Genomic DNA, 27,181 nt, shown 5'->3' on the forward strand with positions numbered 1-27,181 from the left:
CAAAATACCATTCCATATTCCATAATATCACTTCCTCCAGCGAAAAAGTCAATCTTCTGTTGTTCTCTCACTTTAAAACCCACCCACATATAACACCTAAACAGTGTGCATATTTCTCTCCTGCTTCAGACGAAATGATTTTTCTCTGGAGAAATTAAGGTTATGAATAGAGGACTTGTATTTTGGTCCGAAGTTAAAAATGTTTTAAGGTGGTTTTGTTTTTTTACAAACATGCACCTTTTCAATTCAAGATATTAACTGATTGACTGGAGTCATGTGAATTACTTTCGGATTATTGTGATGTTTTTATCAGCTGTTTGGACTCTCATTCTGACGGCACCCATTCAGTCCATTAAGTGAGCAAGTGATGTAATGCAAAATTATTCCAAATCTGTGAAGAAACAAACTCTACATTTTGGATGGCCTGAGTGTGAGTAAATTTTTGTATTACTGTGTGAACTATTCCTTCAGAGCACTAACCTGGTGCTGATTTTTGAGCGGCCAGTCAATCCAGAAAAGTCTACACAACTCCATGCTGGAGATTTCTGAAAAGAAGCGTCATATTTGTTGTTCAAATTTTGCAAAATATTATTTTTAAAAGATTTGTTTTGATCCTCACAGTCTCTTTTTATATACCCGAGCTTTAAGAAGAGCTCTAGTATCCCAAAAGTCCAGATCCGAGAGAGTGATGGGACTTTGAGACCTAAGAGTGCGCCAGAAAGATGCACGGCCCGGGTCAGCGTCCCATTCCTTCTCACTCCAGAATCCTGAAGGTGAAAGGCTTCTTCTTTCTCCTCTCCACTTAGCCATCTCCGAAAGTGAGTTGAGATACTGTGTACTCAACTGCAGATTGTCCTGCCCTTATACTAAACTATTTCACATGGACGAGACAGTTTGAACCTAGCATGCCAGAGTGCAACAACAACACGGAAACAATGTCTAATGTTTATTTGTTGCTAGAATCTTTTTTTAAACTTAGTTACTTGACAGTCAAGCAGTATCTGGGAGGGGAGGGGACTTTGTAGCATTTGCTCTTTTATAATGTGCATAATATTAAGAGTAAATATTCATAGTACTATATAAATTATGATAAATTTGTCACTAATGCTGTCTATTATTAATTCACAAGTGCATAATCACCAAAACAATATAATGTACCTTTTGTATCCTTGGTGATGGTTGTTTTTCCTCCTTGTGTTTTGATTTCACACACACACACTCAGTACTTGACACTCTGTCAGTTGCTTACAGTGCTGTTGAAAGAAGCCTTGGCAGCAGGTATCTATGGTGACTGTCATATACAGCAGCAGCCCAACTCTTCACTCAATAATCATTTTGAGAGCTCATGGGACTATTTCGGCAAGTTATGATTTCAATGATGAAGATTTAACATGTACCAGCCATAACACTGTTACCAGTCAATAAATGACATAAAATGTTCCATGACAATTATTAAAATAATATTTGTATTTAGCCATTTCATTTTAATTTATGATTAATACTTAATATTTAATAATTATATAAAAATTATCATTTTTTAAAATGATTTGATATTACTTACGGTCGGTGCAATTGTACAAAGTTCAAAATTAAGGTTTAAAAATGTTAGCATGTGTTTTCAGTTGAGCGCTCTGATTGGTCAGATTATCTTCGTGACGTTGCAGACGTGCCAAGCCGGTCTGCGCATGCGTGACAGACATGTGGAAGAAACGTAAACAGTAGGAAAAGCAGAGATTTGGACTCGTTTAGGCATTGCGGACATGTACAGAGGTATAATCCTGTGTTCGCGCGTTCAGGGCGCTTTAAACGCATTTCAAAGAGGAACGTGTTGTTTAATGCGTCGATACGTGAGAAGCGTCACATCAGAGGATGATGTGAAGAAGTTCATTATTGATAACACAGAAATAGTGAGCGCCCAAAGCTTGACCCCAGAGATTTCTTTAAGACTCTTCACCCCCACCTGCCGGTTCTGGACGGAGAAACCTGAGTTATGGCCTTTCCCTGATCCGTACTGGGCAATATATTGGCCAGGTGGACAGGCGCTGGCCAGGTAACAAATCACTGATGATAATAAACGCTACGGTATTTGTAGATTGTAGGTTAGTTACTGTAAGATACCTTCAGTCTACCTGCGTTATTGTGTCGTTATTATTAATGATGCAGTTCTGAGTGGACTGTTTTCTCAGGTATCTGTTAAATAACCCCGAGGTGTCTGGAGGCAGGAAGGTGCTGGATCTCGGCTGTGGTTGTGGAGCCTCAGCCATCGCTGCCAAACTCACTGGAGCTTCCCATGTTGTTGCCAATGACATCGATCCAAGTGAGACTTGTGCTCCTGCTGCACCCCATAACTGGATAAACGATAACTGTGATTTGTGAAATTCAGCTTGATGAGAAAACTAAACGTCCTTATAGATCTACTTGCAGAGTTGATCAAAATCATGGTGGCCAACATTATTAGAACATTATATGTTGGGTTACACCTCACCGACTGAACAAATGTTTTATGATATTAAACATAAGTGCTCTGTTTTGTTATTACAGTTGCTGCCATTGCCACAAAAATGAACTGTGAACTGAACGATCTGGAGCCATTACCTTGTGTGACAGACAACGTAATCGGCTCAGAGCCCGAAGACTGGGACCTCGTTCTTCTCGGAGACATGTTCTATGATGAAGATCTGGCTGATCACCTGCATCAGTGGCTCCGGACATGCATAACCACACATGGAGCACAAGTGCTTATTGGTGACCCGGGACGGGCTCAATTTGAAAGCCATGACATCAGAAAACTATTACATAAACTGGCTCATTTTGAGCTGCCTGACTCAGTCAAAGAGGAGAACTACGGACTAACAAACAGCACAGTGTGGTGCTACAACTACAAACCTGTGTAAGTGTAGTATGGATTTCAATAAAACATTATTCAAGAAAATGTAAGTATGTATTTTCTATCTATCTATCTATCTATCTATCTATCTATCTATCTATCTGTCTTTGATGCGGTTTACTGTAAGCAAACGTTCAATGGAATATATTCTAGAGCAGATTACTGTTATTTCACACATATTTTTATTTATTATGTATTATAGTGCAGTTAAAATGTTGAAAATGGAAGTTAGGTAAACAAAGCAATTTTACATAAATATATTCTTAAATATTAAATAACATTACAATGCAAACGCTGTAAATGCTTTAAGATTTTTATCACTTTTATAATTTAATTTATAAACAAACACTAAGAATTTGTTTAATAAATTTGACAAGGATTATGCATATCTTATTTGATGAGCACACTACATTTATGACAATGACGTTGATGTGCTGTAGTTGATGTAGCGTAGATGATGATGTCACATCAGTACACAGTCCAAGACACTTGCTGGATCTTGTTGGGCCCAATAAAGTTTTGGAGCGCCTCCCTTGATTTGTCTAAAAGAGACGCATAGATGCACTCAAGCATCTTTTTTTGCACAAAAAAATGTGTGATGCATTTGATGTCAGTGACCATGTGACTACCTGTAATCAGGGGACATCCATGGAAATTGAAAATTCTGATGTTGGCGCAGTTTGCAAGAACAGCAGTCACAGCCACATCAGTCAAATTGCGACATCGTATCATCTGCAACTCCTGTAACAGTAAATCATTAATTACAAATAATAATAATAATACAATATTAAAGATGGTCTGTATGCAATACCTTTAGGCTGTGTGAACAAACTCCAGTTGCAAGTCCGATGACCCCTTGATCCGTTACCTTTAAATAGTAGGAATGGACAAGTAGTAAGTATTTGGTCAAAATTATAATCATAAGTGTGTACACAATGTTCTGCACTATGATTTTGGTGTATACACTACCGGTCACAAATTTGGAATAATTCAGATTTTTATAATGTTTTTGAAATAACACTCTAATGCTCATCAAGGCGGCATGTATGTAATCAAAAATACAATAAAAATATTAAAATTGAAAGATATGATAGCAATTTAAAATAACTGATTTATATTTGAACATTTTAAAATGTAATTTAGTCCTGTGATGCAAAGCATTCATTCCTCCAGTTTTCCTTCAGAAATCCTTCTAATATGCCGATTTGGAGAGAGTTGGTTACCTGTGTCCCAGAGAAGTAAATGCTGTGCAGCACCCTGCAGTTCTCTCCCAGCTCCAGCAGGGCTCTGTCACTGAGAGCAGCGCAGCCACGCAAGGAAATCACTTCCAGACACCTGCAGTGTCGTGCCAGAGCCTGAACCCCTGAGTCTGTCACAGCCGTGCAGCCCGTGAGATCAACCACCTGAAGATGAGGACAGCGGGACGCCAGCACCTCTAGACCTGAGGCAAAGACAAATACAGCAAACGCTGATGTCTTAAACAACTTCAGTCGAACAATAGTGCGCTCAGATTTTTATTTTAAGTCTAAAATGTACAGTTTGGGTGTTGCATTCCAAGATGAGGGGAAAATCGATAATAAAAAGGACCGGACATTTGCTTTCTGAGTTATTAGTCAAGTATAGTCAAGTCTCTTATGACGAACAAGACTTCATTTATTTGGTGAAAAATACAGTAAAACAGTGATACTACTGTAGTATTAAATTACTATTTAAAATGACTGTTCAGTTTTATTATACTTTGAATTGTTATTTATTCTTGTGATGCAGAACTGATTGTCAGCATTATTACTCTTGTATTCTCTCACGTGGTCCTTCAGAAATCAATCTAATATGCTACAAACATTTAAACATGATTATCAATGTTGACAGTTGTGCTGCTTACTATTTTGTCTTTTTTGATCAATTTAATGCAACTAAAATCATTTTTTTAGATGTTAAAATATTAAATATACAGGTGCTGGTCATATAATTAGAATATCATCAAAAAGTTGATTTATTTCACATATTCCATTCAAAAAGTGAAACTTGTATATTATGTTCATTCATTACACAGACTGATATATTTCAAATGTTTATTTATTTTACTTTTGATGATTATAACTGACAGCTAAGGAAAATCCCAAATTCAGTTTCTCAGAAAATTAGAATATAATTTAAGACCAATACAAAGAAAGAAATCTTGGCCAACTAAAAAGTATGAACATGAAAAGTATGAGCATGTACAGCACTCAATATTTAGTTGAGGCTCCTTTTGCCTGAATTACTGCAGTGATGCAGCGTGGCATAATATACAAGTTTCACTTTTTGAATGGAATTAGTGAAATAAATCAAATTTTTGATGATATTCTAATTATATGACCAGCACCTGTACTTGTATTTAGCTCTAGATAGATTTCTATCCAATTATAAGTGAGGTTTTCTAGTCGATTATGATTAATAAAGTTGCATCATTATTAGTGCTGTCAAACAATTAATCGCATCCAAAACAAAAAATTTAGTTTACATACTATGTGTGTACTGTGTATATTTATTAGGTGTATATATAAATACAAACACATGCATATATATATTCATGAAAAAATATGTTATGTTTATATGTTAAATATATTTATATATAATATAAAAATATGTTTATATGCATGTAAATACATATAAATACTTTCAAAATAATAATATTAACTATTTTTGTGTATTCATATACACAATAAAAATACAAATATTATGCAAACAAAAAAACTTATTCTGGATGCAATTAAACATTTGACAGCACTAATTATTATTAACAATGAATAATATTAATAATTAACCCCATAATATTTTCAGCTTTAACCAAGCGGACACTGCTATTATTTACTCCATATAACAATTTATACATTTCTTAATTAATTTATAAATAATTGACTGTTGATTCTATAGTTTATTTCAGTGTAAATTTAGTACTATTTGAATTCTAATATAGTATGCATTTATACTTTAAATAAATACCCGATTTTGTATATATAGTTTTAGTTAACAATAACTACACTAGTTCGTTTACTAATTAAAGACTGCATATCACAAATGGACCCCCATAAACAGCAGTGATTTGTGAAAATAATACCATTCGAGGTGATATCTGCACAGCCTCTTAACAGGATTGTCCTCAGCTGAAGGCAGTGGATTTGTTGAAGCGCAGAGTCTGACACCTTGCAGTTCTGCAGATCCAGTGTGTGAGTTCCGTTGTGCACGAGCTGAAACACACACCACACACACGATGAGCGCGATACATTATCATCACAAACGCTCTCGTGATGGGGACGCATTACCTGGCTGATGTTGGAGTCGGTCACCGTGCCGTAAGACATCATTATTCGCAATAATCTGTCTTTAACGGCAGCAGGCAACATCCTGATCTCCTCATACCTCTCAGCGCGCTGAGCGACGCTAAAGGCGCACCTGCGTGCGGAGAAAACACTCAAAGACCTGGAATCCTTGCTAATACATGAACAGAATGAATACTGTCAATAGCGTTAAACAATAAAAAAATGAGGTTACTCACAAGCTCATAAGAGAATCTATGGTAGCCATGATTTGGTCGTTTTCAATGCTGTTTTAACGCCTTTATTTTCAGTCTAACTGCGAAGATATATGTAATATGCGTTCAGTATGTTTTCTAATTGAATCACATCGTTAACTTTCTATCAGGCTTCTTCGTTGCCACATTGTTTATGTTTTCTCTCCCTCGCGAGTGTCATAGTGGGCGAGTCTCATTTATAGTGTTACGTCATTCATAAGCGACAAACAGAAGCGTTCGCGGAATTGATATTTTTACAATTATTGTATTTTTATGCATTCATTTTACATTTACACGTGTTTTGCGCTAATGTTTGAAATTCTTGCACCGTTTGGAGGAGATCTACAAAAGCCTCAAAATAAATATTTTATTATTGTTTAATAGGTCATACTTATGCTCTCTGAAATAGCTATTAAAATAGTGTTCACTTGTTTTATCACTGCCCTCGGTGAAACACGGTTTAGCAGAGCTTAAAAACCAGGAGCAAAATTAAATGTATTTGAAACCAGATGATTTTATTAAAAAATATCTTATAAAATCGTACAAAAATAGACTGTCACATTTTTATAAACCAGTGGAATCAAAAAAAGAAAACACTAATATACAGGGGGAAAAAATTACTTTCATGACAAAGAGGTTTCTCAATTGTAGTTATTGCATAAAACTGGTAAACAAATACTGGATGACTAGCAGCTGTTGAACTGGATGAGCTGTGCAAATGATGCATTTATAACAAAACAAATAATTAAGTTCAAGTAAACAGTAAAAATGTATTCGAACACTTGCAAATCTTATCCGTTTAGGTTTAACATTCACAGGAATTAAACACATGACAAAATAAGCCCATTTGCTTTCACTTTAATAGAAGAAAAAAATAAAATAAATCAAGCTCTTTCACTGTTATTGGTTCTGCTTGGAGGCAACATCCTTCTTTTCTTGATATTTCTTTTTGAACTCTTGGAAGAGGCTACATGAGTCCGAGACGTCAGTGTCCTCGATGGGTTGAGTGCACTTTTTCTTCAAGGGACTGAAACTCCAGACACCTGCAGATAGATAGACAAGCACAAAGCCATTTAGATGAGTGGAAAACTACCTGCCAAACAATATTATGTGATTCAGTTCATTAATCAATATTTAAAAATGGGGAATTGCACCTTTACTTTATTAAGAGGCTAATAAAAACATTTCATTTCGAATTAACAAGATGAATCCTCGGTCCAATACCTTGGGTTGGCACATGGCTAGTTTTCATCCTTTTGGCTTCGTCTTCCTTGCCTGACGTCTCTTAAGAAAAACGAACAAGATTTGTAAGTAAACATTAGGTACAGCATAAATAATAGTATATATTTTCAGAAGTTACCATTTTGCAAAGTCTGTGATGTGTCGGCTTGAGCGCCATTAAGTTCAGCTCCGTCTTCCAAGCTAAAAGTCTCTGGCAATACTTTGAACTCCAAAGTAGGACCCTCATCCAATGGCATCAAAGCAGGGTTCCCCAACTCATATTTACTTTTCTTCACATTATCGGGTGAATGCAATAAATTGGATGGCACAGTCTTCCCTCTAACTATATATTTATTCATTGAAATTTGTTGCGTTGTATGCTTATGCTGTCTCTTTCGCATTAGCCCTTGCACATTAGCACTTTGACTGAGCAGTTTTCTGAATGAGGTAGATGAAAGTCTATTTTTGCGGAGTCCAGAAACCGGATGCGAGGGCAAGGATTTATGCTGAACCAGATTTTGCAAGGATGCTCTTTGTAAGCGCGCTTTCCTGTCAGTAGCATCTTCATCTTCTGATTCCACAAATTTGCGCTTCTTTGACCTGCTGTTGTTTTTAACCTTCTGGTGAGAGCTTACGATAACTTGAAGAGTTTTCGGGGGTTCTTCACAAATTGATTTCTCTTTGAGTCTTTTAATTAGCTTTAGTTGGTTTCCTTTTTCAGAAGACGACCCATACAGTGCAAGACATACGGTGTTAGTCTCCAAATCAGGAGCTGGGGTGCCTTGCTCAATCTCATTCATAGGAGTCATGTTTGTTGCACATTTTGTGGGCGATTCCTTTCTTTTCTGCTCTGAAGTTTCAGTCTCTGGCTTAGAGACCTCTTCAGAACTTAATATGTCTTTCGTAATCTTTGTCTTGTCTGTAGTAGGATCATGCAGCAGTGGGTATTCATAATCAGAATCATCTGTGGCTTCAGAATCATCTGTTCTTTCCAGAGCAGCAGCATTCATGTCCACCTGTTCAGATTCACCTGGACTGTCTTTTTCATCCCGCACCTCTAAACTTGTGCTGTGGGCCTCAATTTTAATCTCATTCTCCCTCGACTCGGCTTTTATCTGGCACACGCACAACGAGCCATTTCCAGATTCTAAAGTTTGAAACCATTTAGCAAGACAACAGTAAGACTCCAACTGTACACCACCAGAACTTGGATATTTCCTCTCTTCTGGCTTCACATCTTCTAGGAGCACTTCTTTTTCAGACTTGAGTTCCAGAACTTGAACCTTTACCTGGTCCTCAGTGGAATTATGAACTGAAGTGTCTTTGAGCAAGTCCTTGTCTTCGGTCTCGCCAGCAAACCAAAGCGCCGCCATTTCTTGAGGGAAAACATCGATCTTAATAGAGTCTAAACAGTCAATCTTCTCAGTCTCCTCTTCATTGATGTTAACAGGAAGTTCTTGACCAGGCTTTGGATCAGTCTCGCATCTCACGCTCTCATCTGTGAGCATACAGTGAATTTCAGGCATTTCGTCCTTGGATTTATTTTGCACTTGAGATGGTTCCTTAATCACAGGATCAAGTTTTGGTGGAGTCGCAGAAATACTTTGGCTCATTGGACTTTTTGCTCCATCAGTCCCTACCATCCTCCTCATTATTATCTCTTCTTTTGTTGATACAGTGTCTGTGGGTGAAATCAACAAACAGGCCTTTTGCATCGTCTCTGGTGGTGCAGCAATGTCCTTATCTCCCATCATCTGATCAGCAAAGCATTGCATAGCCACTTCATAAGGGAGAACATTAATCTTAATAGAAGCTAAAGCATCCATCTCAACAAGCTCTTCTTCATTCATGTTTATAGAAAGTTCTTGACTGGGTTTTGGATCGGTCTCACATCTCACACAGTCATCTGCGAGTACAGAGTCAATTTCAGGCATTTCTTCATCAGATTCATTTCGGATTTGAGATGGTCCTGTGAGCACAGGATAAAGTTTTGGCGGACTTCCATAGTCAATTTGCCTGGTGGATCCATCAGCCAACCCTGGACTTTTGGTTTGATTACAAAGAGGGTCATCCAGCCTTAATATTAGATTCTTTGGTGTTGGGGCAATGACTTTATTTTCAGCAAAGCATTGTTTAGCCACTTCCTGCGTGAGAACATCAAGCTTAAAAGAGGACGAAGCATCCATCTCATCAAACGGCTCATCACTGATTTGTATGGAAAGTTCTTGACAAGGTTTTGGATCAGTCTCACATCTTAGGGTCTTATCAATTTTACTGTTAAGCATCATTTCACTGGATTCATTTTGCACTTGGGGTAATGGAACAAACAGCTGTTTTTCAACCACAGGATTAAGCGTCGGTTCTTCGATTGAACAGTCACTTTGGCTGGATGAGTCCTCAATCAAAATGGGACTCTGGGCTCCAACACGGCTACCAAAACTGGTGACCAGTTTTGATGTTCTAGATGACAGTTTATGCTTTTTAAAACCACCATGCTTCTCAAATAATTTTGTATACTTTATTAATGAAACATTTCGTTTTTTCAGTGTCCTCACCAGATTTGTCATGCCCTTCAGTGGATTAACAGTATTTGGTGGTTGTTCATTAAGCTTCGGAGAGACGTTATCAATCACTGATGGAGACTGAGCATTCGTGGGAACAGGAGATTCTTCACAAATCTCAACATACATATTTTTCTTTGAGGAGATTTGTTCTTCTTGTACTTTGTCTGTATTCAGATTATGTTCAGCTAGAGATGATTTACACTGTTCTGATGTGTTCATTAAGGGTGCATCATGCTTGTCTGGAAATGCAGCAATGACTTGATGTCCTTTCATCTCATTAGCAAAGCACTGTCTAGCCATTTCATGAGAGGGAACGTTCATCTTAGTGACTGAAGCATCGATCTTGTTAGTCTCCACTTCGTTCAAGTGCACAGCAGTTTCTTGACTAGGTTTTGGCGTGGTCTTACATCTCAGGTTTTTATCAAGAACGGCACAGTCATGAAGCATTTTTTGACTGGATCCAACTTGCATTTGAGAAGATAACACAATCTCCTGTTGTTCTGAAACCACATGAACAGGCTTTGTAGAATTTGTATTGTCACTTTGGCTAGTTGATTTGGGCAACACAACACTCTTAGTTCCAAATTCGTTATCCAAACTTGACTTTCCAGTAGGGACACCTTGTTCATCCAAATCCACCATGGCCTCCAGAAAATTTGTAGTAATTGGTTGACTGTTGGTTTGTTCTGTAACCTGACAATTATGCTTCGGTGAGCAGGTGTTAGCCACAGGTGGAGATGGTCCATTAAATGAAACTGGTATGTTTTCATGTAGACTCTCATTGGTTGACGTTGGTTCGTCTGCTTGTACTTTGTTCTCCACTGCTGATGGTAATTGTTTAGTCCCAGTCAATGATGGCTTTTCAGTGGCTTCTTGCAATTTGCCTGGAGCTTCAAATGCAGAGTTTTGTGCTTCGTGTTCGGGGAGATTTTGAAAAGACTTATAGAACCAAGAATAACCACATTCCTTGTCGATGTCATCAACGTTTTCATTAAGATTCAACCAGGATGACGTGTACGTCATCTTCAGTGGTGCTTCGTTGTGTTTTAAAACTTGAAAATTCTCAATGACTTTGCTACGCGCATCATTTACAATCTGCCTCAGTATCACAGGCTCGTTCATTGGAGAGTAAATATAAACTTCTTCCATTATGCTTTGATATATGCCGCTTTCTACAGCTTCAGAAAACTTGCGAGTATCCCCATTCCAGTAAAGCTTTAAGATATCCTTCCCAGGATCAGTTTTGTGGATGTTCTTCTGATCCCCATTTTCCAATTGCTGAATCACGGCCATTAAGGTCTGCAATCGATCTAATGGCCATTCAATAAAAGGAACAGTGTCCGGGTCAATTGTTTTCTTGTCCATGACCGTACAGTTTTTATTTGTCTTTTCAATAGGTTCATTTTGCATTTGAGCTGGAACAGACTCATTTTGCTCTGATACCACAGACTTCAGGTTTGGTGAACATGAACTGAGACTTTGGTTAGTTGATTCATTAGCCAAAACTGGACTCTTGGCTCCAACTACATTGAAAGGGCCTTCATTCAGCCTTGGCTCTGCAGAATTTGATCGTTGATGCTTACTTGTTAGATCATTTGGTTCTCCCGTTTGGTACATCAGATTAGTGTTGGTCACCAGAGGATCTGCAATATTTGGTTGATGGTGTACAGTCTCTTGCATAGGGCTTACATTCATTTTCACATTATCAGATTTGTCCAACACAATAACAGGTGCTGTTCCTATCGGAGACAATGGCGGGACAACGGCAACAGCTCTCTGAGCAGCATTAATTGGTTGCAGGTTCTGTGCACAGGTAGAAAGCATTTGCACGTTATCATTACTTGATTTCTCAGTAAACAGCAACTTGCAAAGGTATCCACCAAACAAACTACTTTGGCCATGATGTGCATTTTCAGTTGGAGAACAATAATTTAGGTCAGGTGGCAAGCTTGTCCTTTTTTTTGAGGAGTCTATTGGCAAATTAGTAGGAGCATTTGCATAGTGCTGTCTGCTATTCAAGTTGCTTGTGTTCACATTTATTCTACCTTCATGAAGACTTTGAGTATCTATTCTTTTTAATTGTTGCAAATTATTTGGACCAACTGCTGACAAGGCAGGTTGCTGTTGCATGTATAACATGTTAGTTGAGTTAAAGGCACAATGTGACATGTTTGACCCATTATTGTTGGGAGCACCTTGTAGATTTGTGTTGTTAAATGGTAGGAATATCTGGCAATTAGAGGGCATGTTCCACAAAATAATTTGGGAGTCCTGTTTTCCTGTCGACAACGTATGATTTGAATTAAGCAGATTTTCTAGTGCAAGCTCTGTGCCTTTTGTAGCTTGAACGCCACTAGCCAAAATCTGGTCACTGGTTGCCGATTGAATTGTGCAGGTGAAGTAATTTCCAGTGGCAGTTTGTCCAGTATATGAAGAACTTCCAGTGTGAAGTGGTAAACATAGCTGGTAAAAGTTCTGGCTCATTCCTTCTCCAGGTGTAGTTCCTTCTCCATGCACATTTCGCAGTTGTCCTGAATGTTGTGAATTTGCTTGCATGCTACTGAATGTTCAACTGTATCTCCAGACAGAATGTAGAAGTGGAATGATCACATCTCTGTAATAAATAAAAGAAAAATTAGGGTAACAAAATACCAGTACATTTAGTAGTATTAGTATAACAAGATCATTCACTGGTGTTAGATTAACCATTTGGAAGTTTATTATATCGGTTATTAAATCTATCAGTAAACATCTGTGGTTTTCCATTGCAATGCAGGCCTGGTAAAATAAATGAGCAGACACAGGGAGTCACAGAGAGTGCATTACCAAAGCATTCTCAACTTTGAGGACGTTGGATCATATTTCTTATATGAGCAATGAGTCCAGCTGTCCTGGACATCAAACCGAAGTATTCAGAAATGACACATTACCATATATGCATAGAAAGTAATATAAATATTAGTTACAACAGACATGAAGTTACATTTAAGACTTTACCTTTTTAATACCACCTTATATGAAATGTAATGTAATTATGTAATATATAATATGTTCAACAAAAGGAAAAAATAATCAATGTAATAAATTATATTTATGACTAAGATATAGGCTACATTGAACTATTAACAAATGCAAAATATCCCCTTAAAAGCACCACATCAACGAGATTTTTGTTAGTGTAAACAATTTATCATGAAGCAATATTTTCAGTGTTCTATCAGCTTTTACATACTTTGCAAAGGCCTATTTTTACAAATTCATAAAGTTTTGATAAATTAAACAAAACATTGAACACTGATATTTTAAATTAAATAAAAAGGTACTTTAAATGTGAAATTAAAACCACCAATAGGTTGCACCAAGTCACTGTTAAGAGATGAACTGAATAATTCAAATGATAGATTAATTCAGGAACTAAACACCTTCATGTTGCTCAGAGACGCACAACAGTGCTGTGGCTGTTTGGAATTATTTTTTTTGTCGAAATTGTGCAGAATTGTGCGAAAAATGTGAAAAAAAACAGCCACTCTTTATGTGAAATTGATTAGCTATACACATTTTCTGCCCCCATGTCTTGAATTTTGTGATCAAAGAACACTCAAAATGTGCACGCAGCACTAGTCTTTTTACGGTAGGTTACTTAACTATATCATGTTATGAATAAACTAGAAATTAAAATGTTTTACCTCAGTTTCTGAGTTTCTTTATGCGTGTCGTTATGCTAATTTATTCTGAAGTCTCTCACAAAGAGACAAAGTGAGCCTTAACATCATGACCTTGATACCAGAAATACATGTCTATATCCATTATCAATTGTGATTTATGCTGAATGTAGGCTAATAAATTTTGAAGAATCATTTTCGCGTTTTATTCTTAGATACTTTTAAAATGATGTAAATATGTGGCATGTTTGAGGAGCTGCAAATAATCATTAATTAGTCTCTTTCACTAGTGGTACTGACATAGGATAAAAGCTAAAACTGCTATATTGTTGATGCTATATAAATACCTTCACTTGAATGAACCAAGTTGAAGATTCCTTACCATTACAGATGTCAAAGAACGATGCAAGCTATCAAATGAATGAAATCTGTACAAATAAGTGGCTGGGTATCAATGAGCTGCCAAAAGATTTCCATATTTGATTTTCTATATGATATATTTCTATATTTTCTAACATTTTAAATTATCTAGAAGGCTGATCACCTGTAGCTCAACCTATATTATTATTATTATAATAATTATTGAGAACATTAGAGAGGTCATATGTTGTTGCTAAAATGAACATTGTGTATTTGGTGTAATGCAATTTGTTTGTGGTTTAAGGTTATAAAAAGAAAAATCCACGTTTGTGGTGCAGTGTTTTCCGGTGTTATGCAAATTTTCCCCACCTGTGACGTAGACGTGGGGGCGTGTCTAAATGAGCCGTTTTAGAAGGATGTGGACAGGTCTTAAGGAGCATGTTATATGGTATTTTAAAGCGTCCTAATATTGTGCTGGAGTCCCCTACAACAGGTTTAAATGCATCGGAAAACATTGTCATTTTCTCAGAATATGCATTTAATATTAGAGTCATTTGCCAATGATTCCAAAATGATTAATTCCAAGCAAGTTCGGAGCAAACTACACCTACTCTGCTCTGATTGGTCAGCTGGCCAAGCCTGTTGTGATTGGCACAGAGAGGAGTCCTTGAGGCAGTTAGCCAGTGCTACCATTGACAAAGCACCTTTATATAAAACAATATTGTGCTCCAATTGGTTCTCATAATAATGACAAAATACTAAAAGTTTGTGGACAGCTAAAGTTTAGCTGTTAAACTGTGAACACAAAACAATGGTGGATAGCCTACATTAGCCGAGTGCTAACATGACTAACTGATGAAACAATATAATTTGTAAACCAAAATATGTCTACTAGGGATGTCAATTTTAGATCATTTCCATTGTAACAAATTATCTTAAAGTGAGATGAACAATCATAACGGGTTATTACATTCATATTCAGGAATTATTTGTAGCATTAATAGTATTTGTAATATATACTATTAGTATAATAGTAATAGTATAATAGTATAATATTTGTTTGTCCGCAGGGTAGACCGTGTTAATAGTTTATTAACTCACAAAAAAAATAATTTTACTACAAATTAGTGGTGGGCATTTAATCTAGATTAATCTCACTATGATCTTGGAATTAATCTAGATTAAAATGGCTAATTTGAATTCTGCCAAAGGCATTCAGAATATGTGTGCTACCCAAATAAAATAATGACTAAAAGTAAGTCTTTTAGACCGGGTTTCTCAAGCCAGGTGGTGCATTAGACCAGGGACTCATCTCCGGTTTCCAAAATGCATCACAAAGTTCTCGAGAAGGCTGTAAACTAATTCCACATTGCACAAGGTGCAAACAACCTTACGCCTGTTTCAGACATACTCCGTATACAGTGCGAATGCATTTCGTATTTTTTAATGCACCAATGTTAACGGATTCCAGCGTTCACACGGTTGCGGTCCGTCAGTGTGTTCCAGGAGCGTTGTATCTGCAGCAGTGCAGCGATCGTTTACGTACCGAGTAGCGGACTGCAAACGCGTCCTGTGTTAAAGCACAATGAGTATGAGTCAGTGCTGCTTCAGCACCACATACGTAACGCACATGGACTGCAAACGCACTGCAGACAGATTATATATGAAACAGGCGTGCGTCTTGTCGAGGTTTCCTTTGGGAAGCTTCTTAAAAAAAAAATCCCTGAAGCAAACCCGGCGGCTTCCGCTGCATCCTTGTTAGCACGTCACATTTGATGTGGTAATTTCACAGTAGTCATACACACAGGTTCAAAGACTCATTCTCGCCCCCTACAGTGCAATTCTGTTCCGCATACACCCACGCTAAAATATCAAGGTGAAAGTCATCATAGCTCGCCTAGTACAGACCCAGCTCCCAACCCAAATTTGAGAATAGATTAATGGCGATATCTTTTTATTTATAAAATTTTATATATTTTTTAAATCGCCCGATAAGGGTCTCACGTTAATGCAGCACATTAACGCTGATAACGGCCCATCACTACTACAAATACATTGCTCCCAGAGCATGTAACAAAACCGGAACGTTAAACTGACCTTGTCCTGTGAGCAGCAAACATAGACATGTCTGATTACATATGGACGTTTATTAAACTACACTACAGGGGAACATGCAACATCTGACTAGAAACAAACATACACATTAAACCGATACCAACGCAAGGAGAGCATGAATAGAGATTGCTCGCGCACACGAGAGTGGGGAGTCATGGAAGTATTTACTCGTAAACTAAATCACAACCTGTTAAGAACCATCAAAGAATCTCATCACCTTAATTAAAAGGGGTCAACGCCTAGAAGGGCATCTAATTAGGTAACGAGCGGTTACTTGCATTGGTTCTGTAGTGGCTGAGTAAAGTGTCCCGGTGCATGTATAATGCGTAAATTCTTGTTGAATCCTGTTAGGAGTAAAACCTTCGTCATTTCATTCATTGGTTTATTGCTCTGAAGTGAATAAACAAAGTTGCTGAAAACTGACAGAAGATCGGACTCTCCCGGAAGGGGAGTCGCGAGGTGTCCAAGGTGATGGGTTTCTAAAGGGAACCACAAGTTAAGAGAAGCGCACTTTTTGGCTGTGAAAGGTGTTGGCAGGGAAACCAGATAAAAACTCTATTTGATTAGATTGACCAGTAACAAGGCGTATAGTTTCGGTGGGAAAATGTTTCTTTGTCCATGAGACACCTCATTTGCATGCTTTTTGACAATCGCGATTAACTGATGTAGTTCTAACCAAAATATGGTACAAATAGTATGATGCATTTCATGATCAAAGAGTACATCATGGTTTAAGGAATAAAGAGCAGATCATTTAGTACATATTAAACCCCCAACTGCTCCCCGGGCCCTGCAGCATAAATGGCTGCCCACTGCTCTGGGTGTGTGTGCACTGCTCTGTGTGTGTGCACTGCTCTGTGTGTGTGCACTGCTCTGTGTGTGTGCACTGCTCTGTGTGTGTGCACTGCTCTGTGTGTGTGCACTGCTCTGTGTGTGCACTTTGGATGGGTTAAATGCATAGACAGTAAAAGAAATGGACACAGCAACCCCATTGGAACTCAATTGAGACAAGTGAAGCCCGTTTTTAGATATTTTTAGCACTTCCGTTTCTGACGCGCAGACTCAAACGAAGCTTGACGACGTCAGCAACCTGTCTGACAGACGTAAATCTTCTAGTAGCTGTGCGTGCAAACTGCCATCGTTAATCTTGCGGAGACGGCGAGCTTGAGCGGGGAGTTTTTTGGCGCGAGTGAGCAGGAGTAAGTATTCTGATTAATTATTTTATATAGTATTTTAAAATGTAACGCCAGTACGACATATTAGGTTAATTGCCAGTGAGCTTCTCCTCCTGTCTGTAAGGTAATGCGACAGAGTCGCGTGGTTATGCCACAATCGTTAGCCTATTTTTACAAAAACTGTTTCTACGGGGCCATAAAGTAACATAGAAGGTAATGGAGCCCTTTATACATTGTCGTGTATCTTAGAAAAATAAATAATGGACAAACGGAGTCTTTAAACGCCTCAGATGTAAAGTTATTCAGGGGCTCCCTTATAAAAGAGATTTGACTATCTCAATGGGACATCACCTGGTAAAATAAAGGAAAAAAATAAAATAAATATTCGCTGTCAAAGTGACGCCAAAATGAATGGGAGGTCAATGGGATGCTAACGCAAGTGAAGTTCTGCTACAAGATGGCGGCACCCGGCCGACTTCAACTTCCTGTCGACTTCCTTGCCGCCTGGTTAAATGCAGAGCACAAATTCTGAGTATGGGTCACCATACTTGGCTGAATGTCACGTCACTATTAGCATTTAGAGCTTAACTAATACAAATAAACACTGGTAACTAGACTAATGTAATAGGGAAACATACTGACAACACATGCATATACCAGATGCATTTGCAACTAATTTATTATAGTCTAAAATAAAGAAAACATCTTTATGTGTGTGCGTGTGAGGTGTTTTGAAATTGTAGAGACAATACCACTGGTTTAGCCTGGCCATTGGTGCCTGACACACGGGTCATTTGCTCCTCCTGGAATGTTTTTGAAGTCCGATGGAGAGGAGCAGAGAGTTGCGGTTTAACATCATCTTGATAGTGGGGGTGGGGAACCCCCCTGGCAATTTAGCACCCATAAATGTTGGATGTGAGGCCATGTCTATAATTGATATGCAAATGTCACAAGTAGGTATGTTGCGGTGACAGATTTTTTCCACCGGTTAATCGACGTGTGAAAAAACGCTAATCCCGGTATCACCGGGATTGCGTGTCGGGGATTTCGGGTGGCCGAAAATGCGATCGTGCAGACATGCAAACGTCTCAATTTACTTTCACTTTAATTAGCGGCAATTCAGTAGCATTTGTTTGAATTAACCATGGGTTAATTTATTTTTTTCTTAAAAATATACAAAACAATAAGACACTCGCTTGTTTTACACACATCTTTATTGCAAAATGAATAATAACTTAACACACCATGCAAAAACTAAACAAAAGCACTTATGAAACACCTTTAAAGTGCATTTATTAACAAAACGAACCACTGCACACATCGTGCAAGTATCAAACAAGAAATTATATAAAATATTACTATATTATATAAATTATATAAAATTCACTATTCGTTAAATAAAGTGCCTGCCCTTTTTAGCAAAAAAAACAAAAACACCGCACAACCATCGAATATGCAACGAACGAAAATCAAACAGATCCCTGTTGGCATTTGGTTTGAATCCAAAATATTTCCAAATAGGTGCTTTTGCATTTCGCTTTGAAACCAGATCTTCCGCCATCCTTTGCCAGTTAGCTCGCCTCACTCTCCTCAAATGATAAATGAAATCGGACACCTGCTGCTTTACTGCGGCGCTCGTTCTGCTTACGCTAAATTACGAAGGCACGTAGTCACTAACTGAATTAAGTGCTTTATTGCTATAGGCTAAAACTTCAACACGATGGGGACGGTGCCGGTGGTCAAGTGCTATGACCGGTAGGTGGGTTAAACACAGTGTATCACCGGTAACACCGACTATCACAACAAGCCTAGTCACAAGGCTAAAAGGAATTTCTAAGGTATAAAGCCCAAACAATCTTACATGATCCAAAGCATATGCTACACCATGATCGATTGTCATTTAAATTAATGGTCTCTAGTAACCACACAATTACCGGTAGGAATGGGTACCGAAACCCGGTATTAAACTGGCCCCGGGGCTAAATTATGAAAGACCGTAGTATCAGTAAGATCTGACGGTATCGGTTCTGCTTTCGGTACTGGAGGGAAAAAAAAATAATGTGTGTATTATATATATATATATATATATATATATTAAAAAGGTTGCGAAATGTGGCAATTGGCTATTTTGTAAACTAACCTGAGGGGCTGTGCATTGTGTTTTGGTGGTATCCTTGAACAAAGCGTCTTCTCAACATTATGTAAACACACTAACTAGCTGAAGTGTTTGAGGGCAGGTCAGACTGTTTGTTTTCGCGGGCAGGCATGAGACTTCAATCTTTGCAACGTTATGGGATCTTATCTAGGTCTGTGTAATTAACTGAAATAGTCATAAAACCACAATTGGAGGGTGAGTGATTTCTAAACCACTTTATAGCAGGATTTTCAGAGCCCCAACCTCCCGCAGTATGCTGTTCGAACCAATCAGAATAAAGCACGCCTAAATGGAGCCAGAGAACAGAACAGACCGAGAATATATACCTAACAGTAATACCAGGTTCACAAACTCCATCTGTGGTGCATTTGCAGTGCATATGTTAATAGATCTGGACGTCTTAAACACAACAATGAAATTTAGAAGTGTAGGCAATCTAGGTGTGAGACGGGTCCCAATGATCAAAATATTATAGACAAAGGAATAATGATTAGCAGCAGTTCAGAGTCAAGTATCATGTTTTCAATATTTAAAAAAAAAAAAAAAACAAGACCATTCGATAATCAGTCCTTTATGAGGAGTGTGAAACTTTAGCATGATGTTGACAAAAATATTGGAGTCCATTTGTTACCATGTTTTATTAGTGTAAATTTTTTTTATTAAACTGGAATATTTTATATCTTTCCTTTTATTCTTTTCATGGCTTTAGAAAATTTGTCTCTGATGTTTCTCTACTTTGTGCATAACTCGTTTCGTTGCAATTTCTTTCTAGGAATTAAATGCTTTCTCTGAATCTTTAAAGTCTCTCTGCGAGCAATTGTACAGGTGTGGATATATTTGTGCTAGCTTAGCTATTTGACTTCAGTGCGTTCATGTTGCAAGTGACTAGATGTTTTTCTCCTGTCGGATCCTGTGGAACGAGAAATTAACAGAAAAAAAATAATAAAAAATACAAAGACGGTAGAGTTTCAGAACACACCCACCGATTGCATAACCGTCACTGACCAATGGAAGCTGAAGCAGTTTAGGAGCCAAAACGAACACCCCCAGAAAGTTTGCTTTGGTCAGCTGTTTCGAACTGCTGAAACAAACTTTCGGCACGATTTTGTTAGAAATAAATAAATAAAATAAAAAATAGACTCCAAATGAGGATCCTTCCACACCAAAACAAGCTCTAATCAAGAAAGGATTTAGGGATTTCTCTCGACTCTACCTCTGCTGGTTCCACTATTAGGGCAGTCCAAAAAAAATAAAAAATTCTATTTTTGAATATTCGTCGAATTTAAAATAAAAATACATGTTTGCATTAAAATTTGTGTGTATCAGGCAGCCCCATCAATGGCGCACAAAATAAGTTTAAAGTAGGGCTGTGCAAAAATTGAATGATTTTGGTGCATCGAAATTCTGATTTCTGCCACGTGTCAATTTGCTATGTGCTCTGGGTATAATCTGGGTATTTTTATATGGACCGGAGACATATGACCAATATCTCATATCTATTTGATACGTGACTTCAGCTTAAGTCACAAGGTTTAATTGTTTTGAAGGAATATATAAAGAGATGCAGACACCCTCCCTTTTCAGTTCAGTCTAGTCTATACTAGCTGAGCTTCATTTTCTCATCTTTTCTTTTTCTTGTATTCCGGGCTCACTTGAATACTTTGACCTTTTACAGGTTTATTTAACTCAGATATTTTGAATTTTTAATACCTTGACTTTTGATATACTAAGTATTCTTATATACTTTGTATTATTATTTTAATATATATTCTTAACAGTTTGATTAATTTTGAATATTATAATCATTTTTACTAATCTTAGATGTGCAAAATCCATCATATATGGACTGCTTTTAAAACTATATTAATTTTGGGTTTGTATTTTCTATATTTGAAGCTGGTTCTGATACTTAATAATCTTGTTTGCAAGTTATGATTTGTATTCTCATTTCCTATATTCTCTGAATAAATTTGCATACTGAAATACCACCCACCGTCTGACCCGGATTACAAATTTTTGCATCAGCTTTTCATGCGCATCTCATCAGTAAAGACGCTACTGTGATTAGAAGTACATCCTCAGCATGTGCGTTCAGATCAGGGTTGCCAGGTTTTCAAAACAAATCCTGCCCACTTGCTTCTGAAAACTAGTCCAAAACTAGCCCAATCGCGTTTTCAGGAGGTTCCCCGATTAAAAATTGTCAGGATTTGTTCAGAGACTCCCATCTAGCGGTCGGAAATAAACTCAATTAAACAATTGCCATGAATCTTGTGATATTTTTTTTAGATTTTTAATATCAATACTACATTTTTGAGAATCGATAGAGTAATTACCAAACAAAATATTGCGATACATGAATCAATATTTTCTTACACCCCTAATATTTGTTATACATTATACAGGTTCACACATACTCAGTCTGCAGTGAATATAAAGTACGTGTATGTAGTGCAGAAGCAGCAGCGAGAGTGCATTATTGTAACGTGAAAGCACATCAAAATAATGTGAGAGGTCGAATCTCTCTGACTGTGCATTGTGAACGCTCTGATCCGTTAACATTGGCTTGGAAAAAATACGCACCACATGCAAACCCTTCCCCCAGTACGTCACAGCAAAGTCCACTTTGCATTTAAAACAAAAGGCAATGTCTTGTCCTAATGGTCCTCACAAACAATACCTGATGTTTATTCACACCAAAAGGCAAAAGACAACAAATCCCGAAAGACAATCCAACATTTTTTAAACCACAACCCTGTAGCAACAATCACGTTCTGGGGAATAATTAACTCAAATGAAGTGAATATTCATGAGTCTTTGAATATAATGTGCTTATTGCTTACAAAGATTAAATTACCCAAAGAGGGAATATTTAATCATTTAAAGGTAACCTTTTCTGGAATTGAAGTTAATCTAGTTCGTCCTGCGAACTGGAAGCAAGACTTCCTTATCAAAATTCAATAAAAATACCCTTCTTACAAACTCCAAGAAATATTAATCTTCTGATCAGGAAAAACAATATTTTCTGTGTCTGTACTACTTAGATTACAAATTAATTAATAGAAAACAAAGCTTGTAGCTTAGATCACACGATTCAGGGACTTCGATCTCAATGAGCAATAAAACAATTCAATTCAAGCAAATTATGGTATTTAATAAAAACAGACTAAAGAGTAAATAAATACAATTCACACAGAGTAAATATGAGTATATAGCAAAACGAACAGTACAATTTAGCCCGTTTTTCCAGGCGCGTCCGCACCACATCGAGTTAAAAACATTTCAACTTTTCAGAATGCCGCAAGTGCACCGCCAGTCATGTGACAAGAACTAACCAATCAGCTTCATCCTTTCCCCAAACAATGTTAAAAGCTCAGCCAAGATGAAACGAACAGCTGATCATAGTTGTATATGGATTTCCATTTTGAAATAAATTTAGTAGCAGAGCCACTGCAAGCGATTTTTCTGCAAATCCATTTATGCTGAAATTTCCGCGTCTTCATGGAGAGAGCACGTCATGGTTGCTTAGCAAAGGCAGACGCCTCAGGGGCGCAACTGCCTGAGCGCTTTGGAAAGGAGGAGAAAGCGGTGCGCCAAGCATTTTCCACACATTTTTAGGTGCGATATGTGAATGGCCCCTAAGACTTTTATTTGTGCAGATTCTCCAGTACAATTTTTGCAAATGTTTAGTCGTAAAAGCTGATAACATTGCTTTTTAACAGTTAACATTCAAAGCTTTACAAACATGTTCTGTGATCAGTTTGTCGTTTACCAGTTCAAAATTCAGTCGTGCAGCCTAATTATGACTGAATGAGAGAGGTAAATGTTTAAAGATATTTGAAATGCACTTTTTTTCTAAGTATTCTCTACTCTTTTTCACACAGCTGTTTTTTTCTGTGTGTCCAATTTTTTTTTCTGGACAACCTTCTGATGGATTTTACTTTAAATTGGGAGTTCCATTCAGGTTTCATGCCATTGGCACTTTTTTCGAAGGATTGTTTACAATTTCACAGCATAAGCTATAAAGCTGTTTCCCAGTAAATAATAAAAAACAATGCACTGCAATTTTATTCTGTTTTATCCTTATTCTTCGTGAAAATATGTTCTGAAAGATTCCTTAAGCTTTGTTCAGGATGTTAAACTACTTAAGGAGCTCTAAGGACTGCCATGGTAAAAACATTATTTGAAATCTCCTTGTGAAATTTGCTAGAGTACGTATGGGTCAGTGTTTTGATTTGCAGAAGGCTTCGACAAAGGATAACTAACACATTATAAAACAACAATGCAAAATGGTTAAAATCTCTTAAAAATCTATGCTGAATGATAAAGACCCTTATATTAATAATTTACTTGGGGAAAAAATTGAAAAAAACTCAAATATAAGTACATAAACCGATTAATCGTAAAAATAAATCGACAGATTAATCGATTATCAAAATAATCATTAGTTGCAGCACTATTGTTTATGTAAAAGTAGGTTTACGCCTATCTTTCCGTATGAACCAATGAAGTGTAAGAAACTGAGGCGGAAAAGAATCTTCTTTGTTTGTTGATTTCCGCCCACTGGCCTAATTTATGGCAATGACAAAATTAAACATTTTTCCTAAGCAAGATTGTTCCTCTGAAACAATGTGTCTTTTTGTAATTTGCTGTCAAGATTCGTTACATGTGTGTGTGTCTGTTCTGTGGAATGTGTGTTCGCGCGTGAGTGAAAAGGGCGGGTGTTTGTCTTTCCTTTGAAGTTCGATCTTGTATCTCTGGATAGTCTCCAAGGCGATATAATTCTTATCCACGCCAGGAGTTGCCGCTATGGCGGCGCCCGGGTGGTGAGTTATGTTGGGAGATGTTTTAAAACGAAGGTCCTTGTTTTTTCTTTAACTCACATTCTGGTCTTTGAGTGCAGAACACGTTAGAGATTCATTAATATGGAACCAATGGTTGAATACCATCCGCTCATTGGTGTTACAACCCTAATAACCACAATTTTGAAACCTAACCCTAAACAAGCCACTAGAAATGTGTGCTTACAAAGGAAATGATATAAACTGATTTCATGAAGACTTCCAAAAGAAATCTTCATTCAAGTAAATAACTAAAACGGTGTTAGAAAAAATTATGGAAACTCAATTATGAGAGAAAAAAAATCTTGGAAACAGCTTAAAATTGTGAGAAAAGTTAGAATTCTGAGTTTAGTGTCATAAGATTCTTAAGACTAGTCTTGCGAGTTCGTCATCCAATTTCTTTTTTTTGTCTGGTCATACCTAGAGATGGAACTGTGACTTGACTTTGAGCCACACTTAATTCACAAAAAAGAAAAGAAAAGAAAATTGACTTGCGACTCTAGAAATGGACTTTAAGACAGACTGCAAAAAAACAAGTAATTGTCGATTAGGTCATGTTCTCCTTTTTACAGCATCAAATACCTTATTTTTTCTACTCACTGTCTATGAATATGTGCTGCAGCATCACAACAATTCTGCTCTAAACACACAAAAGCCTTATACATGTGAGACACATCTGAAGGCAAGCTTGTTCATTACCCACTGGAAAAGTGTGGTTATACAATTGAGCATCAAGCAACAGTCTTGCTTTAATCAGACAGTCTTCGTGTCACTTTACTTCCAAAAAAAATAATAATAATAATCCAGTGCTCACCAACACTGGTGGCATTTTATGAATTTGAAATAATTTGAAATAATAATTTAATAATAATAATAAACAAATTAAAAAAAGGTATAAGACTTGACATGGAACTTAAGGGCTTGTGAACATGTCTGGTAATAACTTCAAGATTGATAAATACAAATGGAGACTTGTCACCCCTGAATCCGAAAAATAAGCCTGATTACCCAGTTAACTGGTAGCTGGACAAACTAAAACCCTATTATTATTATTATCTGGGGACCTCGTGTGATTTAGAAATTAAACGTATTTTGGATAGGATTTTTTTTATTTTACAAATTACTGACATGGTCGATTCGCACGGGATTAAGATTGTGATCTTGTCAGCCTAAAAAATGCAATTAACGTTACCTTTATTGGTTTGTTTTTAATTCCATGGCTATTGTTGTTCACCTTACATTGCTTTATCAGCGACCGTTTGCACCAAAATTGAAAAATTCAAGAATAAAAATGTAACGTTACCCCTTAATTCGGTCACATCAGCACGCTTGTATAACAGAAGGCACAGGAAATTGACTAGGTTTTAAATTCGCGTTATAAGAATGTCATCTTTCATCGATTTGTGTGCTTTTAAATGCACAAACTTGCCTTAGTTTGGCTTGAGAAAGGTTGTCGTTTTTACGCAAACCAAAAACGGAGCTGTAACGTTAAACCAATAAAACTTTTGTCATGCACAGTCTGCAATGTCAGCACGATCAATTTATAAACGACGGAAACACAAATCGTTCACTACAAGGACATACTGAACTACTTACTGAACATTCGTGTAAGAATCGCTCCTCTGTCTTAATGAATGTGCTTCTTTCAGCTGCGTTCTCCAACTACTAAAGTCAGCTCCACACAGCAATCTTCTCATGTGAGCAAGGGCTTGCGAGCGTTATAGCCCATGTTGCCAAGTCCTTTGATTTTATGTCGATTTGTGTGTGTGTGTGTGTGTGTGTGTGTGTGTGTGTGTGTGCGCGCTTATTGTCCTGTTGGACTTTTATAAGAATGTAATATTCTTTAAAAAATAAATCATGTTTTTTTTTTTCATTTGTATATTTTGTACCTAGCGTGCAGTTACTCCACAATTGTTCCAAAGGATTCATATATTTGGTAATTTAGGTTTGATCTGGCAACAAAGTGTGAGCTGAATGCAAGCAAAGACATAACAGGGGTTATGACCTTTTTTTACAGTCCGTCACGGATCTGGCTTAGATTTGTAGCGTAAAAGAATTTCCCCTGACGGGTCACGTTCTTTTTTAAATAAGTAGAGGAAAAATTAACACATCCATTTTTTTTTACAAAGCAATTTTGGTCAGATATAGGTTCACATATTTTTTATTTTGTCAATGTTGTACATTTCTTTAGTTTAAAGACATTATTTTTATATTATAATAATAATAAAAATAAACCCCTTGAACATAGTATTTATGATATATGGTTAATATTTAATTAGCAAACAACAATTTGCAAATCCCATTTTATCGCCTTTTTAAAATGGAATTAAACTCACTTCTTTTTGCCTATAAAGAATAAAATAAAACTGAAATACAGAGAAGTATTTAAAGAAAATCCATGCATTTAGACACTTTCCTTGTTTATGATTGTTTTATTCTCATTGTATTGTGTCTGTAATGTAATTTGCAATCAAAGTTGTTTGTGTGTGTGTGACTTTTAGATTTTGTTGGCCTTCTTCTCATTGTATTGCCAGTTGTTTGTTTGTTTTTTGTCGTTGTATAGACAGGTGCATCTCAATAAATTAGAATATTGTGGGGAATAAATCATTTTTAAAAATCATAAAATCATTTATTTCAGTAATTCAACTCAA

The 27,181-nt window shown here is 37.0% G+C and overlaps 3 protein-coding genes across 3 annotated transcripts; 1 reads left to right on the forward strand and 2 right to left on the reverse strand.

The window, feature by feature from the left end:
• The first annotated feature begins 1,627 nt into the window (after positions 1-1,627).
• etfbkmt (electron transfer flavoprotein subunit beta lysine methyltransferase) lies at positions 1,628-2,937 on the forward strand. The gene is made up of 3 exons (XM_052597084.1): positions 1,628-2,050; positions 2,187-2,317; positions 2,542-2,937. Exons 1-3 carry the CDS (start codon positions 1,761-1,763, stop codon positions 2,892-2,894), a joined length of 774 nt encoding a protein of 257 aa, XP_052453044.1. The 5' UTR covers positions 1,628-1,760; the 3' UTR covers positions 2,895-2,937.
• Positions 2,938-3,184: 247 nt separating this feature from the next.
• Positions 3,185-6,633, reverse strand: amn1 (antagonist of mitotic exit network 1 homolog (S. cerevisiae)). Its single transcript, XM_052597085.1, has 7 exons — positions 6,426-6,633; positions 6,193-6,322; positions 5,988-6,117; positions 4,111-4,328; positions 3,699-3,755; positions 3,517-3,628; positions 3,185-3,429 (listed from the first exon to the last, which is right to left on the reverse strand). The coding sequence occupies exons 1-7, from the start codon at positions 6,452-6,454 to the stop codon at positions 3,356-3,358; spliced, it is 750 nt and encodes a 249-aa protein (XP_052453045.1). The 5' UTR covers positions 6,455-6,633; the 3' UTR covers positions 3,185-3,355.
• A 301-nt stretch (positions 6,634-6,934) lies between these two features.
• si:ch211-106e7.2 (uncharacterized) lies at positions 6,935-26,293 on the reverse strand. The gene is made up of 4 exons (XM_052598474.1): positions 26,127-26,293; positions 7,801-12,839; positions 7,665-7,724; positions 6,935-7,483 (listed from the first exon to the last, which is right to left on the reverse strand). Exons 2-4 carry the CDS (start codon positions 12,779-12,781, stop codon positions 7,341-7,343), a joined length of 5,184 nt encoding a protein of 1,727 aa, XP_052454434.1. The 5' UTR covers positions 12,782-12,839; positions 26,127-26,293; the 3' UTR covers positions 6,935-7,340.
• Between the last annotated feature and the right edge of the window lie 888 nt (positions 26,294-27,181).

The sequence above is a fragment of the Carassius gibelio genome, chromosome B25, assembly GCF_023724105.1.
Source record: "Carassius gibelio isolate Cgi1373 ecotype wild population from Czech Republic chromosome B25, carGib1.2-hapl.c, whole genome shotgun sequence".
Lineage (NCBI taxonomy): Eukaryota > Metazoa > Chordata > Actinopteri > Cypriniformes > Cyprinidae > Carassius > Carassius gibelio.

Excerpts from the sequence above, each read along its gene's own strand:
- etfbkmt (XM_052597084.1), top strand. The coding sequence starts at position 1,761 with ATGTACAGAGGTATAATCCTGTGTTCGCGCGTTCAGGGCGCTTTAAAC. Across the intron at positions 2,051-2,186 it reads GGTGGACAGGCGCTGGCCAG|GTATCTGTTAAATAACCCCG; the intron begins GTAACAAATCAC and ends CTGTTTTCTCAG. Across the intron at positions 2,318-2,541 it reads TGCCAATGACATCGATCCAA|TTGCTGCCATTGCCACAAAA; the intron begins GTGAGACTTGTG and ends TTGTTATTACAG.
- amn1 (XM_052597085.1), bottom strand. The coding sequence starts at position 6,454 with ATGGCTACCATAGATTCTCTTATGAGCTT. Across the intron at positions 6,323-6,425 it reads ATAGATTCTCTTATGAGCTT|GTGCGCCTTTAGCGTCGCTC; the intron begins GTGAGTAACCTC and ends CTCCGCACGCAG. Across the intron at positions 4,329-5,987 it reads TGCAGATATCACCTCGAATG|GTCTAGAGGTGCTGGCGTCC; the intron begins GTATTATTTTCA and ends TCTTTGCCTCAG.
- si:ch211-106e7.2 (XM_052598474.1), bottom strand. The coding sequence starts at position 12,781 with ATGCAAGCAAATTCACAACATTCAGGACAACTGCGAAATGTGCATGGA. Across the intron at positions 7,725-7,800 it reads ATCACAGACTTTGCAAAATG|AGACGTCAGGCAAGGAAGAC; the intron begins GTAACTTCTGAA and ends GTTTTTCTTAAG. Across the intron at positions 7,484-7,664 it reads TAGCCATGTGCCAACCCAAG|GTGTCTGGAGTTTCAGTCCC; the intron begins GTATTGGACCGA and ends ATCTATCTGCAG.